The sequence below is a fragment of the Mya arenaria genome, chromosome 2 (assembly GCF_026914265.1).
Source record: "Mya arenaria isolate MELC-2E11 chromosome 2, ASM2691426v1".
In the NCBI taxonomy this organism is placed as follows: Eukaryota; Metazoa; Mollusca; class Bivalvia; order Myida; family Myidae; genus Mya; species Mya arenaria.
Window position 1 is genome coordinate 51560060 of NC_069123.1, and position 16193 is coordinate 51576252.

At 37.0% G+C, this 16193-nt stretch overlaps 1 protein-coding gene across 1 annotated transcript in view; it reads left to right on the forward strand.

The window, feature by feature from the left end:
* LOC128203947 (dynein axonemal heavy chain 3-like) overlaps positions 1-16193 on the forward strand; it is a 51055-nt gene that overhangs the window by 17916 nt on the left and 16946 nt on the right. Inside the window, 24 exon segments of the mRNA XM_052905360.1 lie at positions 574-785; positions 1211-1302; positions 2607-2721; positions 5354-5524; positions 5756-6220; positions 6758-6967; positions 7183-7297; positions 7538-7733; positions 8209-8424; positions 8593-8776; positions 8991-9082; positions 10225-10426; positions 10691-10843; positions 10985-11338; positions 11520-11702; positions 11933-12169; positions 12399-12560; positions 12767-12892; positions 13162-13319; positions 13836-14100; positions 14308-14493; positions 14809-15035; positions 15256-15462; positions 16057-16184. Coding sequence (XP_052761320.1) covers positions 574-785; positions 1211-1302; positions 2607-2721; positions 5354-5524; positions 5756-6220; positions 6758-6967; positions 7183-7297; positions 7538-7733; positions 8209-8424; positions 8593-8776; positions 8991-9082; positions 10225-10426; positions 10691-10843; positions 10985-11338; positions 11520-11702; positions 11933-12169; positions 12399-12560; positions 12767-12892; positions 13162-13319; positions 13836-14100; positions 14308-14493; positions 14809-15035; positions 15256-15462; positions 16057-16184 — 4656 coding nt within the window.

Genomic DNA, 16193 nt, shown 5'->3' on the forward strand with positions numbered 1-16193 from the left:
GACCTTCATTGTAATTTTCAGAGATTGTAATTGACTATTTTAAACCTTGATTTAGATTTTATATTAAATTTGAAAGTAATTAATGTTGAAAAATTAAAATGTGTTGCACTTTGTGTGGTGATGGCAAGGTGGTGTATACTAGTTGGCTAGCTCTTATCTAATTATGCTAAAACAATCTGCCACTCTCTGTCTGTTTCCAAAATTATCTGTGCAAGAAACAACAGGGGTAACTCTGGCTTGAGTAATGTATACAGTTGCTTCCCTTACATTGATGTTGTATTGCATTATGTCAAGCTCATAGAGTTATCTCAGCATTAACGCCTCACTAGATCTTTTGCTTCTGTTGAGAATCTCAGAGATGAGTTTTACCGTACTCTTTTGTTTCAGTGTTTTATTAAGCAACAAAGGGTTTTCAAACAAAAAATAAAAGGTTAACATTGCATATATGTCGGAATCCCACAGTGGGATCATCTCTGAGTTGCTCTGGTACAATGTACTAATGTATTAACTCATATTAAGAAAATATTGTGTCATTTGGTGTTCTATTTTTGACCATGTATCTGTCTATATCAGGTGCATTCACAAGTTTGAATGCAGAGGAAATAGAGAACGAGGTTGGTGACATGTGGAGGACATTGTACAAGCTCACAAAGACCTTCAGCGACCAGGCTGGGCCGCGCCGTATAGCAGATAGTGTGAAGGGAAAAATAGACAAATTCAAGCAACATTTGCCTATACTTCACACTATTTGTAACCCTGGTATCAGAGATCGTCACTGGACAGCGGTACGTTGAGTTCTTTTTTTTTCCTTATAATTTTTGTGTGTGTGAGTCTCTGGTGTCTAGGAGTAATACATTAACCCATTCTTGCGTATGCTAGTCAGTGGTTATAGCAAACTGGAGTTAAGATTCACCAAAAGTAGAAATTGATTACAAAATTTATTTAGAACATAGTTTTCTGTTATAAATACGCTTTTTGTTAGATGTTTTACACTGAGATATATAGTTTTAACTCCAGTTTGTACTGTTTTTACCCATGTATAAAAATTTCAATTTAATATATAGGGGCCTTATTAGCAGGTAAGTTTGTGAAGAATTCATTGAAAATGCAAAGCAATTGAATTGTTGAAATGCTTTGGGTTATTTCCTTGTAATTCTTGATGAAAAGGTGAGTCTTAACATGAACTGATCTCCTATATTGGTGGTTTCAGATGAGCGACATTGTTGGGTTTGATCTGAAGCCTCAGCCAGAAACATCTCTCAGCAACATGCTCGAGTACGGCCTCAACAAACACCTACAAAAGTAAGTCTGCATTCTCTTTTTACACTGATAACACTGGTAACCAGAAACATGGTGGTCAGGAAGATTACATAATTATATTGCTTCCTGTATCTTGTAGGTCTTTTGACTTATTGATTACAACAAGAATTCAATGATTGAATCTATTGTGAATACTTGTGATGCTTTTCAAGCAATATTCTATGGATTTGCATGCTCATGTCCAAATCTTTGAACTGCATGAATTATATTAAAATTATGTGTGTTAGAACTCGAAAGTCTGTGTATTTATTATTAGTAATTTTAGTATTCTGAATAAGCTCGTTTAAATAAACTATTGATTGTATGATTCTAATCTGAAATATATTGTCCATAGTAAGCAAAGCATGGATATGTTCATCAAAAGGTTTGATGATTTGTGCTCTGGTGACATATTGTATATGTTGACGTTATTGTCAATGTCTTCCCCTACCCAAAGTTTTTGAACTGCCCCATTGCACATGAATATTGTACTTAACGTTGCATGAAAATGTTTGCATGCTAACAGTACGTATGTATACGGGGTGCATTAGTTTCATTTACAATTTTCATTTGTCAAATTATTATTTTGCTGTCATCGTTTGAAATGTGTTGTTCATAGCAAGTAGTAGATCCATTTTTTGTTTACTTCCATCCAAAGTGATTTCATTGTTGTTTTGAATTAGTTGTATGTTTTAGAACAGAAACTAAACCATTATCATTAGTGACATTACTGCTTAAAAAGCAGTGTTACCAATTCACCTATTTGCCTTAGTTTGTTCTCAAATATTTCTCAGTGCACACTATTGTCATGTAATCTAGTTTAAAACAAAAACTAAGAACATTTGACATGTAGAAATGTAAGTATGAGAAAACTTCAGAAGCTAATTATTGTCTTTGAAAACAAAAGAACAGGACAAGAATCTTGAATAAAAAAAGGAATGTGAAATCTCCTGTATGTCAAAGAAAAAATGTTGAGTTTTTGTTATGCCATCATTGTTTAAGCTTGGTCATAACTCAGCCTTTCATGGCATTCAGAATATTAAACTTTGTATACATGTTTAAAAAGACAATGTACAGATTTGTTGCAAAGTTCATAACTCTGTCTTTGATAATTGTTGAGTTATACCCCTTAACTGAAAAGAACAGGTTAGGGTAGGGGGTTGGTCAAGTGAGGCCCACTTGTGTTGTTTCTCATTACTAGCCTAAGGATGTTATTATTTTATTTCATTTAAATGTTTGTAAGTTGGCTTTAGACATCCCTACCATCCATTGTGTATGTTGTAACTGACACTATGATTGCATTGCAGGCTGGAGGAGATCGGTGCGGCAGCTGCCAAGGAGTACTCCCTTGAGAAGGCACTCGAGAAGATGAAGTTTGAGTGGAAGGACATGTGCTTTGAACTTATACCTTACAGGGAAACGGTATGTACTCAAACACTAGTTGGCCCTTTTACATGGGGTGGTACAATTTGATGGTCATTATGAAATCTATTTCAGCTAACTTACAATATGTGTCATTATTTTGTTTTTAGTTTTATGCTGAGGTCAAAATATAGGTTGTTATCATTTGTATAATAAATGATAGATGTCACGCTCTTGTTTCTTATCAATAATTTTTAAATGACTTGGTGTAGATTCTTCAAACTTGGTATGCACAAAAATCTTGGTGAGTAGATAACCTTATTTATTTTTATACGCTATGTCAAAAGTAAGGGTCATAGTGAGACTTTCTAGAAAAATTAGCGACTCATTAATTTCTGATCAGTTACTTTTGAACAACTTGGTGTAGAGCTTTCAAACTTGTTACATTGGTCATGGTCAGTAGATGACCCATATAGATTTAGGGGTCAAAAGGTCAAGGTGACATTTACTAGGAAAAATTATGGGCGCTCCCAACACTTGACATATCTGATTCACAGATTTCTAGTTTGTAGAGTTAGAGCAGTCGCAGAGTTCTTATTGTGATATTCAAAACAATTTAGGAGATACTTTGTGTGTTATTCAACGTATGTGTCTTAGTGGTGATCAAATTTTTTGCAGGATTATAACTGTATTTTTATCATAAATTGAAATACTTCTTTTGTAGCTGGAGTCAGATTTGGGATGTGCATCAAGTATTAACAATGTAATTATGTACATTGTCTTATGTAGATGCATTTACATGCAAACATTTACTTTCATAAACGTTGTGTTTGCTGTTCAAGAAAATTAATGTGAGGTCATCTTTGTAATTATATTTCATGTCACACCACACTGTATATTTACACTAGAATTAAATCAAAATAAATACTTTTCATCAATAGCTTATTTTTTCAGGAAGTCATAACATTACTATTTAGTTTATTTTTATAAAGATATAAAACTTATCAATTTATTATTGAAAGTAAATTTAAATATTGTATTGGGCTAGATTTACATGCCCCAAAAGGTACACATACATACAAAGAGTCAACAGAGATCAATATACTGTTTGTAGGGCTCTGATGATGAAGATGAGGGGTTCTCAACTCCAACAGATTCACACCGTCTCTCTAACACTCTGGTACCCTGATGTTAAATGTACTCCTATTGTGGTCATTTAAGTAATACATTAAATATAGATCAAGCAACTCCCCTTTAAATTGCCTAAGATACCAACTATCTTGTAATAACTCTTATCTCAGATCATCATCTGTCTGTTAACCCTGATCTCTAAGGTGTTGATTTTCTTACTACCATCTTGTTTAAACAGGATGTGGCAAGTCACCAAACATATGGCAGCATGGTTTCAAATGTAGCAGAAACGTTCTCCATGACAAAAGTAATCATGAGCCCCATTGTTCTGCTATTGTTCCCATGTTGTGACTGTTTACATTTCTAGGCAGTTCACTGTTGTAATAGATATATACATAGTTGTTAATGTAGGGTTGTGGCATGAAATTGCCACAATGTCAGTTACATCACTTTGTTAAATTTGGGGAAGCAGTTATTCCTGACCCTCTCTAATGGTTGTTTTTCCCCAGAAATGAACTATTAATTTTGTATTTTTTCAAGAATTTCAGAGTGCTGATATGCCAACAACTTGCAGCATCTTATTTTGAAAAGTTTCAGTGGCAGAGACATCAAAGATTTAATGCATTTGATAATTTCCAGTATTACCTGCAAGTGAATTCACTGAAGCAGATACTGCTGAAGAGCCTGGAGAAGGTGAAACGTAACACCACAAAAATGGTGGTCTCCAAGGCAGTCAAGGCCAAACCTTCCGCAGTAATGATCACTGTGCTATCATTCACACAGGAGTGATCGCCTCTCACTTGAGTGACAAGCCGAGGATGTTCAAGTACACTCGAGTGGCACAGCGTCAACACCTTGTGCTGCCATGCGAATGATTGTCCACGGGTGAAAATTTTTACTCCACTGGTGTATAAGCATGCCACAGTTTGAATACTCACTGAATGATCATATTGTGTTTGACATTTTCAGGACTTTTTCCTTGCATGAGATTACCCATTCAATTGTTGATTTTATGATATGACTTGAGGAATGCATTGAAAAAAACAAAACAAAAGCTCCATTGGCTGATAAATATTTAGGCAGCAGAAACTGTTGGAGCTTTTGTTTTTCCAATTACTGTTATCTGTTTTGTTCACTGTTGTTGAGTTATGTCCAACTTTGTCTTTCAAATGAATACCAGCATGTTGACTTTCAGAGAGAAAATATTGTCACTGAAATGTTTTGTTCCTTAGATATTGTGTTTCACATCTGGGTCAGTTTCACAGGAGAAAAAAACTGTATTTTCTGGGATAAATCATTGGAAGATATGATGGTAACAATGAAACAACAAATAAACCATGCAGACAGGTGCAATTTCAAATCTCTTGTGAAACTAAATGCATGCCTCATAGTTTAATTTAAGATTTCAAAATAGGTCTATAATAGAAGAGGAAATAATGTGCCAGTAACTTTTTAGAAATAAATTCAGATGGAACTTTACAAATAATCAATCACAATGATTAACTTCATTACTGACATTGAACCTCCACTCTCATGTATTTTTTGACATATGTTTTTCCAGGGTGTGTCGATCCTGTCAGGTATAGATGACATCCAGCTGCTGCTGGACGACCATGTGGTGAAGGCCCAGACAATGCGGGGCTCGCCATTCATCAAGCCGTTTGAGACAGAGATGAGGGAGTGGGAGGAGAAACTCATCTCTATGCAGGACATCATTGACGAGTGGCTCAAGGTACAAGCTCACATATACAGTTTATAAATAATTATTTAGATTAATATCAAAGTCATCAGTATTTCTGATCATTTTGAACATGTGTTGTTGCCTTCCAATACATGCACTTATTTTTGAAAAAGAATTATTCAGCATTTAGAAAATGTATGACTTTGAAACATTTATGCGAAACAAAATTTAAGAAAAATATGATACTTTTTTATCATACTCTTTTTTATTTTCTGTCTACAGTGCCAGGCGACATGGTTGTACCTAGAACCCATCTTTAGCTCAGAAGACATCATGGCTCAGATGCCAGAGGAGGGCCGCAAGTTTGGCATTGTTGACAGCATCTGGCGCGATCTGATGACTGAAGCATGCAAGGACAACCACTGTCTGGCTGCCACGGACCAGCAGAACATGTTGGGCAGGCTCAGGGAGGCCAACGTCCTACTGGAGGAGATTCAGAAGGGCCTCAATGCCTATCTTGAAAAGAAACGACTCTACTTCCCCAGGTTCTTTTTCCTGTCCAATGATGAACTGCTCGAGATCCTGTCTGAAACAAAGGACCCACTGCGCGTCCAGCCCCACTTGAAGAAGTGCTTTGAAGGCATCAGCAAGCTCGAGTTCTCTGACCAGCAGGAGATCCTCGGCATGATATCTGCAGAGAAGGAAACTGTGCCCTTTAACACCAAGATCTTCCCGGCTAAAGCAAAAGTATGAGTTATACAGAAAATCACATGCTATGAGTTAATGAATGTGAAATATTGTTTTATTGAATTTTTTATCTTATGAATTGTAATTTTTTTGGCATCATGATCTTTTAGTTGTCTTAGTGAGGTTAAAAACATGTATTATATATACCATCCAGTTGTTTATAGAAATAAAAAAAAACATTTTCTAACAAAATGTTTAGCCATTTATTATTTAGAAATGTGTTTGATTCTGTGAGATAACAGTTTTACTTCATCACCTGTGCACCAAAAGTTCACATTTTTGCTTGTGGCTGCATCACTCGTGATTATGTTTCTTTTTTTGCTCAGTCGACGAAACACAATTGACATCCCACTGAAACCAACAATAATTCTCTATTTCTTCACTTTGGCATTTATTTACTTTGAAACAAATTGCTGACCTCATCGATTTTCCTAGTGTGAGATGGCCTTATAATTCCTCGTTAAAATGACCAAAAGTAAGCTGAAAGGAAAATCAGACTGGGATCACTAATCCGTCTTTTGTCATTTCTTTCCAAAGGGTATGGTTGAGAAGTGGCTGCTGCAGGTGGAGGATGTGATGATCAGCTCCTTGCGCACTGTGATCATCAACTCTAAGGACGTGTACCTGAAGACCCCCCGTAATCAGTGGGTGCTGCAGTGGCCTGGCCAGGTTGTACTCTGTGTCAGCTCCATATTCTGGACCTCAGAGGTTGTCGAGGCCATGGAGAATGGACAGAAGGGGATGGAGGTGAGGTTCACATGGTTTGACCCAGGACTCTTGATGGTTTATTTATGAAAGCATATTTGAACAACATGTTTAAACTAGATAGAAACACCAAAGTTTATTTCATCTGGAATTTTTTTGTTAAGGTCAATGGAATATGAAATATAAACTTAAGATGAAATAGCTTGATAGCACATATGCTCTTAAAATAATGCTTGCTTGTGTTTTTCCTTGTTTAGAGTTACTTGAAGAAGCTGAATGGTCAGATTGACGGAATTGTGGAGCTGGTACGAGGCAAGCTGGAGAGTGGGCACAGAGTCACCATGGGCGCTCTTACTGTACTCGATGTACACGGTAATGCTAGTAATGCTTGTATGATGGCTACTATGCAATTTTGTTTAAAATAAAGCAAATCTCTTGATAATCAACTTACTACATAAATCATATCTTCAAAAAAGACTTATATAAATTTGCTTAATTCAGATGTCAGTATTTTTGCCATGGGAACAGTTGCTGGCCAACATGATTAACCCTTTCTGTGATGGTGATGATTGTTTTATTGGTACTTGAATGTTTTCTGCCTTCTACTTATAGCCAGAGACACAATTGCTGATCTGGTAAAGAAGCAGGTGGTTAGCCCACTGGAGTTTGATTGGCTGGCACAGCTGCGTTACTATTGGCGGGATGATGTGATTGTCAGCATGATCACCACCGATATCAACTACGGTTATGAGTACCTGGGCAACACACCAAGGCTTGTCATCACACCTCTCACAGACAGATGCTATAGGTAAATATCAAAATCTTTCTGCCAAACATTACATATATGATATAAATTGCTTTCCTTTCAGTATAAGATCATAGTATTTTCACTGAGTGAGCATCGAAAGTAATATTCACAAGGTGAAATATATTTTGATTTTACACTAAATCATTTTTTCTTTTTATTATATACCTTAAAGTGGCCAAACTGGAAGTGAACACAACATGTTTAATATTGATGTTTGATTTGGATAGCAGAGCGAGTTAAATTTTAAAAGGAGTGAAAAATATCAAAATATCAAAATCATAATTCGAATGTTTAAAACAAAGAAATATCATTTTATTTCACGGATATATTTCTATAAACCACTGAAAAGCATAATTTTATAATAAAATGTTTTCTTCTATCACTGTTGCTTATCATTTTGTAATATGTTACATTTACCATTGGATAAATAATGGTTCTATATGGACTGAGAGGAACACAAACACCTTTATTGCAGAACCCTGATGGGAGCATTGAAGCTGAACTTGGGTGGAGCCCCGGAGGGCCCAGCTGGTACCGGGAAGACTGAAACCTGCAAGGATCTTGCCAAGGCCGTCGCCAAACAGTGTGTGGTGTTTAACTGCTCAGATGGTCTCGACTTCAAGGCCATGGGCAAGTTCTTCAAGGGTCTCGCACAGGCTGGTGCCTGGGCCTGCTTTGATGAGTTCAACAGGTACGGGTTTTTAAAAAAAAAATGTAATGAAACTTTTAAAGGAAGTGCGCCAAAATGTCAATAAGCTACACTTGTATTGTCTTTTATAGCAGATGGACGAATACAAATATTTTCCAGAAATGTCAGTGTGATTGGACTTAAATCTATATGTATGGGTCTGTATTTTAGGATTGAGCTGGAGGTGTTGTCAGTGGTGGCACAGCAGATTGCCAGTATCCAGCGTGCAGTCGCCGCCAACCTAAAGAGGTTTGTGTTTGAGGGGACAGAGCTTGCCCTCAATCCAACCTGCACACTCTTCATCACCATGAACCCCGGGTACGCGGGACGTCAAGAACTCCCTGATAACCTCAAGGTGTGTGCATACTAGTGTGCTTAGAAACTATACTGGATTTGAATATAAGTAGATGGAACAATCTCTTTTGTCTAAAAATAAATACATTTATAAAGGACGCTATATAGTTGAATAAGTAATTATTAATGATTGATAATCATGGTTGTAAATACTAATATACTTATGCTGTTCATAGATTGAACTTTGTTTGTAGATGTTATTGTTATCACTGTAGGTGTTGTTCCGGACGGTGGCCATGATGGTGCCAGACTATGCCATGATTGGTGAAATCTCCCTATACTCCATGGGATTTGTGGATGCCAGAAGGTACACACTTGATTGACCTTTTTATGTATCTAGATTAATATAAACATATTCTCGAATCTGTTTTTTATAGCTTATTGTTTATCGTTTACCATGACTTGTTTTTTAGCATTATTAAGCATTCTTTGTTCCTAAATAGGGGTGGTTTTTTATCACATTTTTTGTTGTTAAAGAGAAATTATGATTATCTTTTTTATCATTATCTTAAAATATAATATGACTGTGCATCAGCATATGATTTGTTTCATCCTTTAACTCTGTATGTGTAGTTATTATGCAAAGCCTGAGGATAAGGAAAGAATAGAAATGCAGGGATTTAATAACGGGTCAAGTCATAGCGGTCAGAGGTTAGACATTGACACTGTGGCGCTTATCTAGTATACTTGCAGTATTCTCCATTGTCAGTCCAGTCTCTCTCTTTGTGATTTTCACACATGACATAAATGCTTTTTTAAATGTATTAAAGGAAAGAAATGATATTTTACAATAAAGGAAGAATAAAACACTTCCTCAAGATTCTACTAAAAGAAAGGCAAACTTGTATAGCGTATATGTAATGTTGAAACTGAAGCTTCTGCTATTATTGTCATCAGTTATTACACCTCTAAGGGTGCAAAGGCAACTGCTTTAAGCCTTGATGGACAGGAGATAGGTAGCCAGAGGTACACAATGTTGCCCAGCAACTGTTTCCATGGCAACTGTTGCCAAATTATCCCATGTCTTTCCTCATAGAAATTACGCTTACGTAATAGATGGATGTAAAACAAGCCATGTAATCCCCAATTCTCTAAAGCCCTAGCACTATTGTTGTTGTGCATTTTCATGAGAATAACTCCTACCCAGATGTCAATTTTTCTTGGAACATTTATTCATCATTGTGATCATAGACTCTGATTTTCAGAGTACTTTTCATTGTCATCACATTTTCTTACAAATGGCACCTCCAATATTGTTTATTGTTGTTATGTCACATTAAACTATTACTGTTTTTATCTTAAATGAGAAGCCTTTATGTTAAATGTAGCATATAATTTGATAGTTTAATTCAATCATTTTTTTCAGTTGCTCTCTAATTCTTTCCTGTATTTTGAAGTATATGAAGAAATGTAAACATTTCCATAATAAATGTCTCCGTTATTTTACAGTTTGGCAGGTAAGATTGTAGCGACGTACCGACTGTGCTCGGAGCAGCTGTCATCCCAGCACCACTATGACTATGGAATGCGAGCTGTGAAATCTGTACTCACAGCAGCCGGGAACCTCAAGCTGAAGTTCCCGGAGGAGGATGAGGCTGTGCTGCTTCTCAAAGCCATCATGGACGTCAACCTACCCAAGTTCTTAGCTCAAGTGAGATATGGCACAACATGATAAATGTGTTGGTTGATAAAAATAAAACATAAAACAGTGTAAAAGTGCTCTTCTTAAATAAGATGTTGTGCATAATATTTTAAAACATAGACCTTGAACAGTATTTAAACATTAAGTTGATGTATGGCCTAATATTTTATAGAGGAAGTTTAATGTTAGTTTGACACTGTCAATATGTTTCAGGATGTGCCACTTCTTTGACTATTATGTACATATTCTGATGTAAATCTGTGTATGTTTTAGGATGTGCCACTGTTTGAGGGTATCATCTCTGACTTGTTCCCGGGTGTGGTATGCCCCAAGCCTGACTACGGTGTGTTTATGGAGGCTCTCAAGGACAACATTGCCAAACGCAAGCTACAGCCCGTACCCTGGTTCCTTGAAAAAATCATTCAGGTATCTAAATACTCCTCAGGTTTTCTGGATTGTTTAGTTGCGAAATTAAAGTTAGAGTTGCTAGTAATTTAAACCATGACTGAACCAATTGGAAATGTGTAAAGAATGAAAGTCAGAAATATTTGTGTATTGTGCTTCAAGGTATATGAGATGATCCTGGTCCGTCATGGGCTGATGGTGGTTGGGGAACCCCTAGGTGGGAAGACCCAGGCTTGGCAGGTGCTTGGTGACGGCCTCTCAGACCTGTGTGTGGCTGGCCTGTACCCAGAATTCAAGACCCAGTACCGCATTCTCAACCCCAAGGCCATCACCATGGGCCAGCTTTATGGATGTTTTGACCCGGTATCACACGAGTGGACAGATGGAGTGCTGGCAAACACATTTAGAGAATACGCCAGCAACCCAAATGAGGACAGGAAATGGATTCTCTTTGATGGCCCGGTTGATGCTGTCTGGATTGAGAACATGAACACTGTACTGGATGACAACAAAAAGGTAGGACAGAAATTATCTTCCCATCCTTCCATCCGTTTATTCAAGATTTAAGTGGTAGGGGTTTGGAGAAAGAGTTTCAGCAGAATTTTGGAGCAAAAGAACTATTAGAACTCATGACTATTGTTCTTATTTTTCAGTCAGGAACACATTGTGATAAGAACTGCGTTATTTCTCATTCCAGTTGTGTCTGATGAGTGGGGAGATTATCCAGATGAGTAACCAGATGAACCTGATATTTGAGGCCGCAGACTTGGAGCAGGCGTCACCCGCCACCGTGTCCCGTGTTGGCATGATCTACCTGGAGCCTCACCAGATGGGCTGGAAACCACTTAAAAACTCCTACATGCAGCATACCCTACCAAAGGTGTGAATCATGCTAAACTGTTAAAAATAGTTATTTGAATTACCATAATTAATCTTCAATCAACTTTTATGATCAATTTCAAGCAATTAATTCAGTCATTATCAGGAAGACTTATTGATGCATGAATCAGTGCAGATACATTTAATCGAAAATAATTTTATGTATTTTATTCACTGTATTAGAATTACAAAAGGAAAACAGGATTGATTCAGCCAGTTCTGTTGTTTCAGGGTTTGAGTGAGGAGCAGCTGGGCCTGGTCGATGACCTGTTTGAGTGGCTGGTGGACCCATGCCTGTACTTCATCAGGAAGAACTGTCGCACCTTCATCACTACCTCGGAGATGCATCTGGTGCAGTCCATGATGCGGCTGTACACGTGTCTCATGGATGAAATCTTTGCCACCCTGGAAAATGCAGGCAAGGAGGAGGAGGAAGAGGGTCAACATCAAGGCCTCTCCGCACAACAGGTGGGTTGCGAGTTGGATTTGGGTATGGGTGGGTAAGATTAAGTCAGGACTGTTCTAGCAATACAACATTCTCATATATAGTGCTGTGGTAACTTTCAAATATTTGTTTTCATATTGGACAAAGAAATTTGTTGGTTGAGGTCAGAATTGTTTACATTGATAGATTATGTTCTACATAATACTGGTTTGTATTAGTCCATATATAATGAGCACAACTTTTCTCTGCCAGGTGACGCTGTACCTGCAAGGTCTGTTCCTGTTCTCTCTTATCTGGTCCATTGGAGCAACACTCATGGGTGACAGCAGGAAGAAGTTTGACGTCTTCTTCAGAAACATCATCAATGGCACTGACGATAACCACCCCAAACCTAAGAGTATAAAAATAACTAAGGTAAATTACCTATAAGTTTTGTTAATTTGACATTTTAATTCTTTTAATTATATGACTGATATCAACATAGATCAGTTACATTATTTATTTTTATCCACCGCCATGTAATTTTTCATTTTTAAATGCACAACTTTTATATTTGAAAGTGTACATTATCATGCTGGACAAACCTGGTTTAAATAAAAACCTTGTTCATGTACTTCCAGAGTAACACAATTCCTGAACGTGGGACCATCTATGACTTCTGCTTTGAGAAAAAGGCCTCTGGTCAGTGGATTGACTGGATGGACACAGTGGACAGGAGCTCTCTGGCTGTAGCTGCTGATGCTAAGGTACAACTTTACACATTTCATAGGTTAGCTATATGTACATATATTACTTGCATGTATATATCTACAAATACATCGTATAGTACATTTTTGCATTATGTCATTGGTTGTTGTTTTATATTGCACATAACCTTTTCTTGTTTTAAATAACATCTCTCACCATAATTGTAAATTGTATGAAATTTCACATGCACATGGACAGTCCTCAGTGTTGTGATTCACTAATGCTCTAATGATTTTTAAATGCTGTGATCTGCATTGAAACATTTCAGATTGGTGACCTGATTATCCAGACAAATGAGACAGCGCGTCAGAGTTTCTTCTTGCACACGTTCATTTCACACGAGACGCCTGTGCTGTTTGTTGGCCCCACGGGAACGGGCAAGTCTGCCATCACAAACAGCCATCTCCTCGGCCTACCCAAAGACCAGTGAGTGTCTGTTAAAGGGCTTTTAAGGGTTCAACAAACATTGGTTTTGACCTATGAGATATCATACATGTATAAAATAATTAAAAAAGTTTAATTCTATAAGGAGTTTAAGCTTATGAAGATAGTATGTTTTTATTGCTTTTGGTCCAAATATTATGCTATTTTCATTGCTGTTGTTTTTTCTATGGAAGATTTTGGTTCCAGTATTGATTAATAAAATTAAAAAGAACAGCATATTTGTTAAACTCAGTGAAGAGTCAACATTTCTTTCACTGGAGATCACAGAAAATGACTTCACTTGTGGCTGCCCTCCTTGTGACAATATTGCTTTTTGCTTTTACTTGGTGACATACATTTTGATCTTACACTGAAATTCATCAAATACCCTACATTTCACTGTTTTGAATAACCTGGGCTTTGGTACATAACAACTTCGATATCTGAGGTATTGTAATTCTTTGAGAAGGAATAATTTATGAGCAGAAATGGCAAGAAAGCTCTTTTCCTCAATCATAGGTATGTACCAAACATGATCAACTTCTCTGCCCGCACATCGGCCAACCAGACCCAGGACATCATCATGTCCAAACTGGACCGACGTCGTAAGGGAGTGTTTGGCCCTCCCATGGGTAAGAAGTCTGTGGTGTTTGTGGATGACCTAAACATGCCTGGGAAGGAGAAGTATGGAGCCCAGCCACCCATAGAGCTGCTTCGACAGTGGCAGGACCACGGCCACTGGTATGACAGGAAGGACACATCCAAACTCTTCATTGTTGATGTGGTAAGAAATGACTTGATATGTAACTGACGGACAATGTCATTGCCGATTGCTAAGTGGTGTATGTTTACATATTAAGATGCAATACAACTTTTAGGATATCTTTTGGGAACTTCTTTTTATCCATATCTCTTAGTTTTACAAGTTCTCTCAACGTTTTATCCTACACATTGTTGAAACATTGAAACAATTATCTGCTTGCTGTTGCAGTTGCTGGTTGCCGCCATGGGCCCTCCAGGAGGAGGCAGAAACGACATCACAGGTCGGTTCACACGCCATCTCAACATAGTTTCCATCGATGAGTTTGATGATGCCACTCTCACTCGGATATTCACAAACATCACGGACTGGCATTTTGCCAAGGGATTTGAAGGATCATTTGTCAGGAATGGCAAGGTAGGTCATAACCATCTGTGTTTCCAGTAAACACTAACAATTTATAATTGCTTGTTTTTATAATTGCTTGCTTTAAAATTTACTTCTGAAAATATGCTTATTTTTTATTCATATGTGTGTCTTATGTCATCATTTAAAGGAAATGCAACCATGTATTTTCTGCTCCTAAGTAAATGTTCATGTTTCTTCTGACTACCATTATTTGGTATATGCTTCATCATTGAATTGATACATTTCATCTTTGAGTTTTTATAGGCTTCATCACTTTATTACTATATGATTCATTTAATAATGTTTCTACTTTACACCATCCAGTTGCTGGTACAGGCCACTATGGGTGTGTACAAGGATGCTATCGACAACTTCCTGCCAACCCCGACAAAGAGTCACTATGTGTTTAACCTGCGTGACTTTGCCCGTGTAATCCGGGGTGTGCTGCTGGTGCCCCCAACCTGCATGACAGAGACTGACAAACTCATGAAGCTCTGGGTGCATGAGGTGTACAGAGTGTTTTATGACCGTCTTACAGACCATGAAGATAGGTATGGAATTCTGTAACCCTTCTCATTAGAAGCAGTCATAATAAATTGATACAAGTATTTTTTTTTTTTTATAAATTTCTTAAAAAAAAGATAATACAACTTTGATTTTCTATGGATTGTTTGTATCTTTTCTTTGAAAATTCAGCTAATGTCTAAGTCCTAAAATGTCAAAGTTCATTGTGGAAGATTATTATTAAGTGTGTTTTGTTGTTTACACCAGGGAGAAGTTTTTCTCGATTGTGAAGGAGCAGTGTCAGAATCACTTCAAGCAGAACATAGACAAGGTACTGGGTCACCTATCGCGGAGTGGCACGGTGGTGGATGACAACGTTCGCTCTCTCTTCTTCGGGGACTACATGGCAACTGGCGACAGCCGTGCCTATGATGAGGTCACTGACTTCAAGGAGCTCACATCCACCATGGAGAAGTAATGACTGTGATGTTATATTCATATAGGCAGTTGAAGTTCTAATAGAAAACTCCTTTTGGATTATCTTGTTAAGAAATCATTTTTGTTTTGTACTCTTAAAGATGCACTGTTATTCCTAAATTAGATTAGCCATAATTAATGATATTGTTTTGATATTCCAAAATGGATGACCAAATGTTGAAAACAATGGTTCTTATGAAGGATACCGAGTTTAATTTGAAATAAATAAGCATAAAACAATGTATTTCTACCTTATGAGACTATAGTAGACCACAGTAAATCTTTTAGCATTCACCATTCATTTAATCATATTGTGCTTTAAGCTATTTGATACACAGTTACAATAATGTTATCAGTAATTAATATTTTCCATAAATGCATTATTTTATAGTAAGTAGTTAATGTTTTATCACTCAAAATGCATGTGTGTTATACATGTGTAAGCATTAATTTTGAATAAGAGTGTCACTTTAGAATAAAAGCATTTGTTTAGTAGTTGAAAAAAGAAAGAATTATTTAATGCACCCACTAATAGTATTACTATAATTGTTTATTCTGATTTAATAAAATGTTGTACATTTTGTTCCGCAGTTATCTGGATGAGTATAACATGATTAGCAAGGCGCCTATGCACCTGGTCATGTTCAAGTTCGCCATTGAGCATATCTCCCGTGTATCTCGTGTATTGCTTCAGGACAATGGACACGCTCTGCTTGTTGGTACGTAGT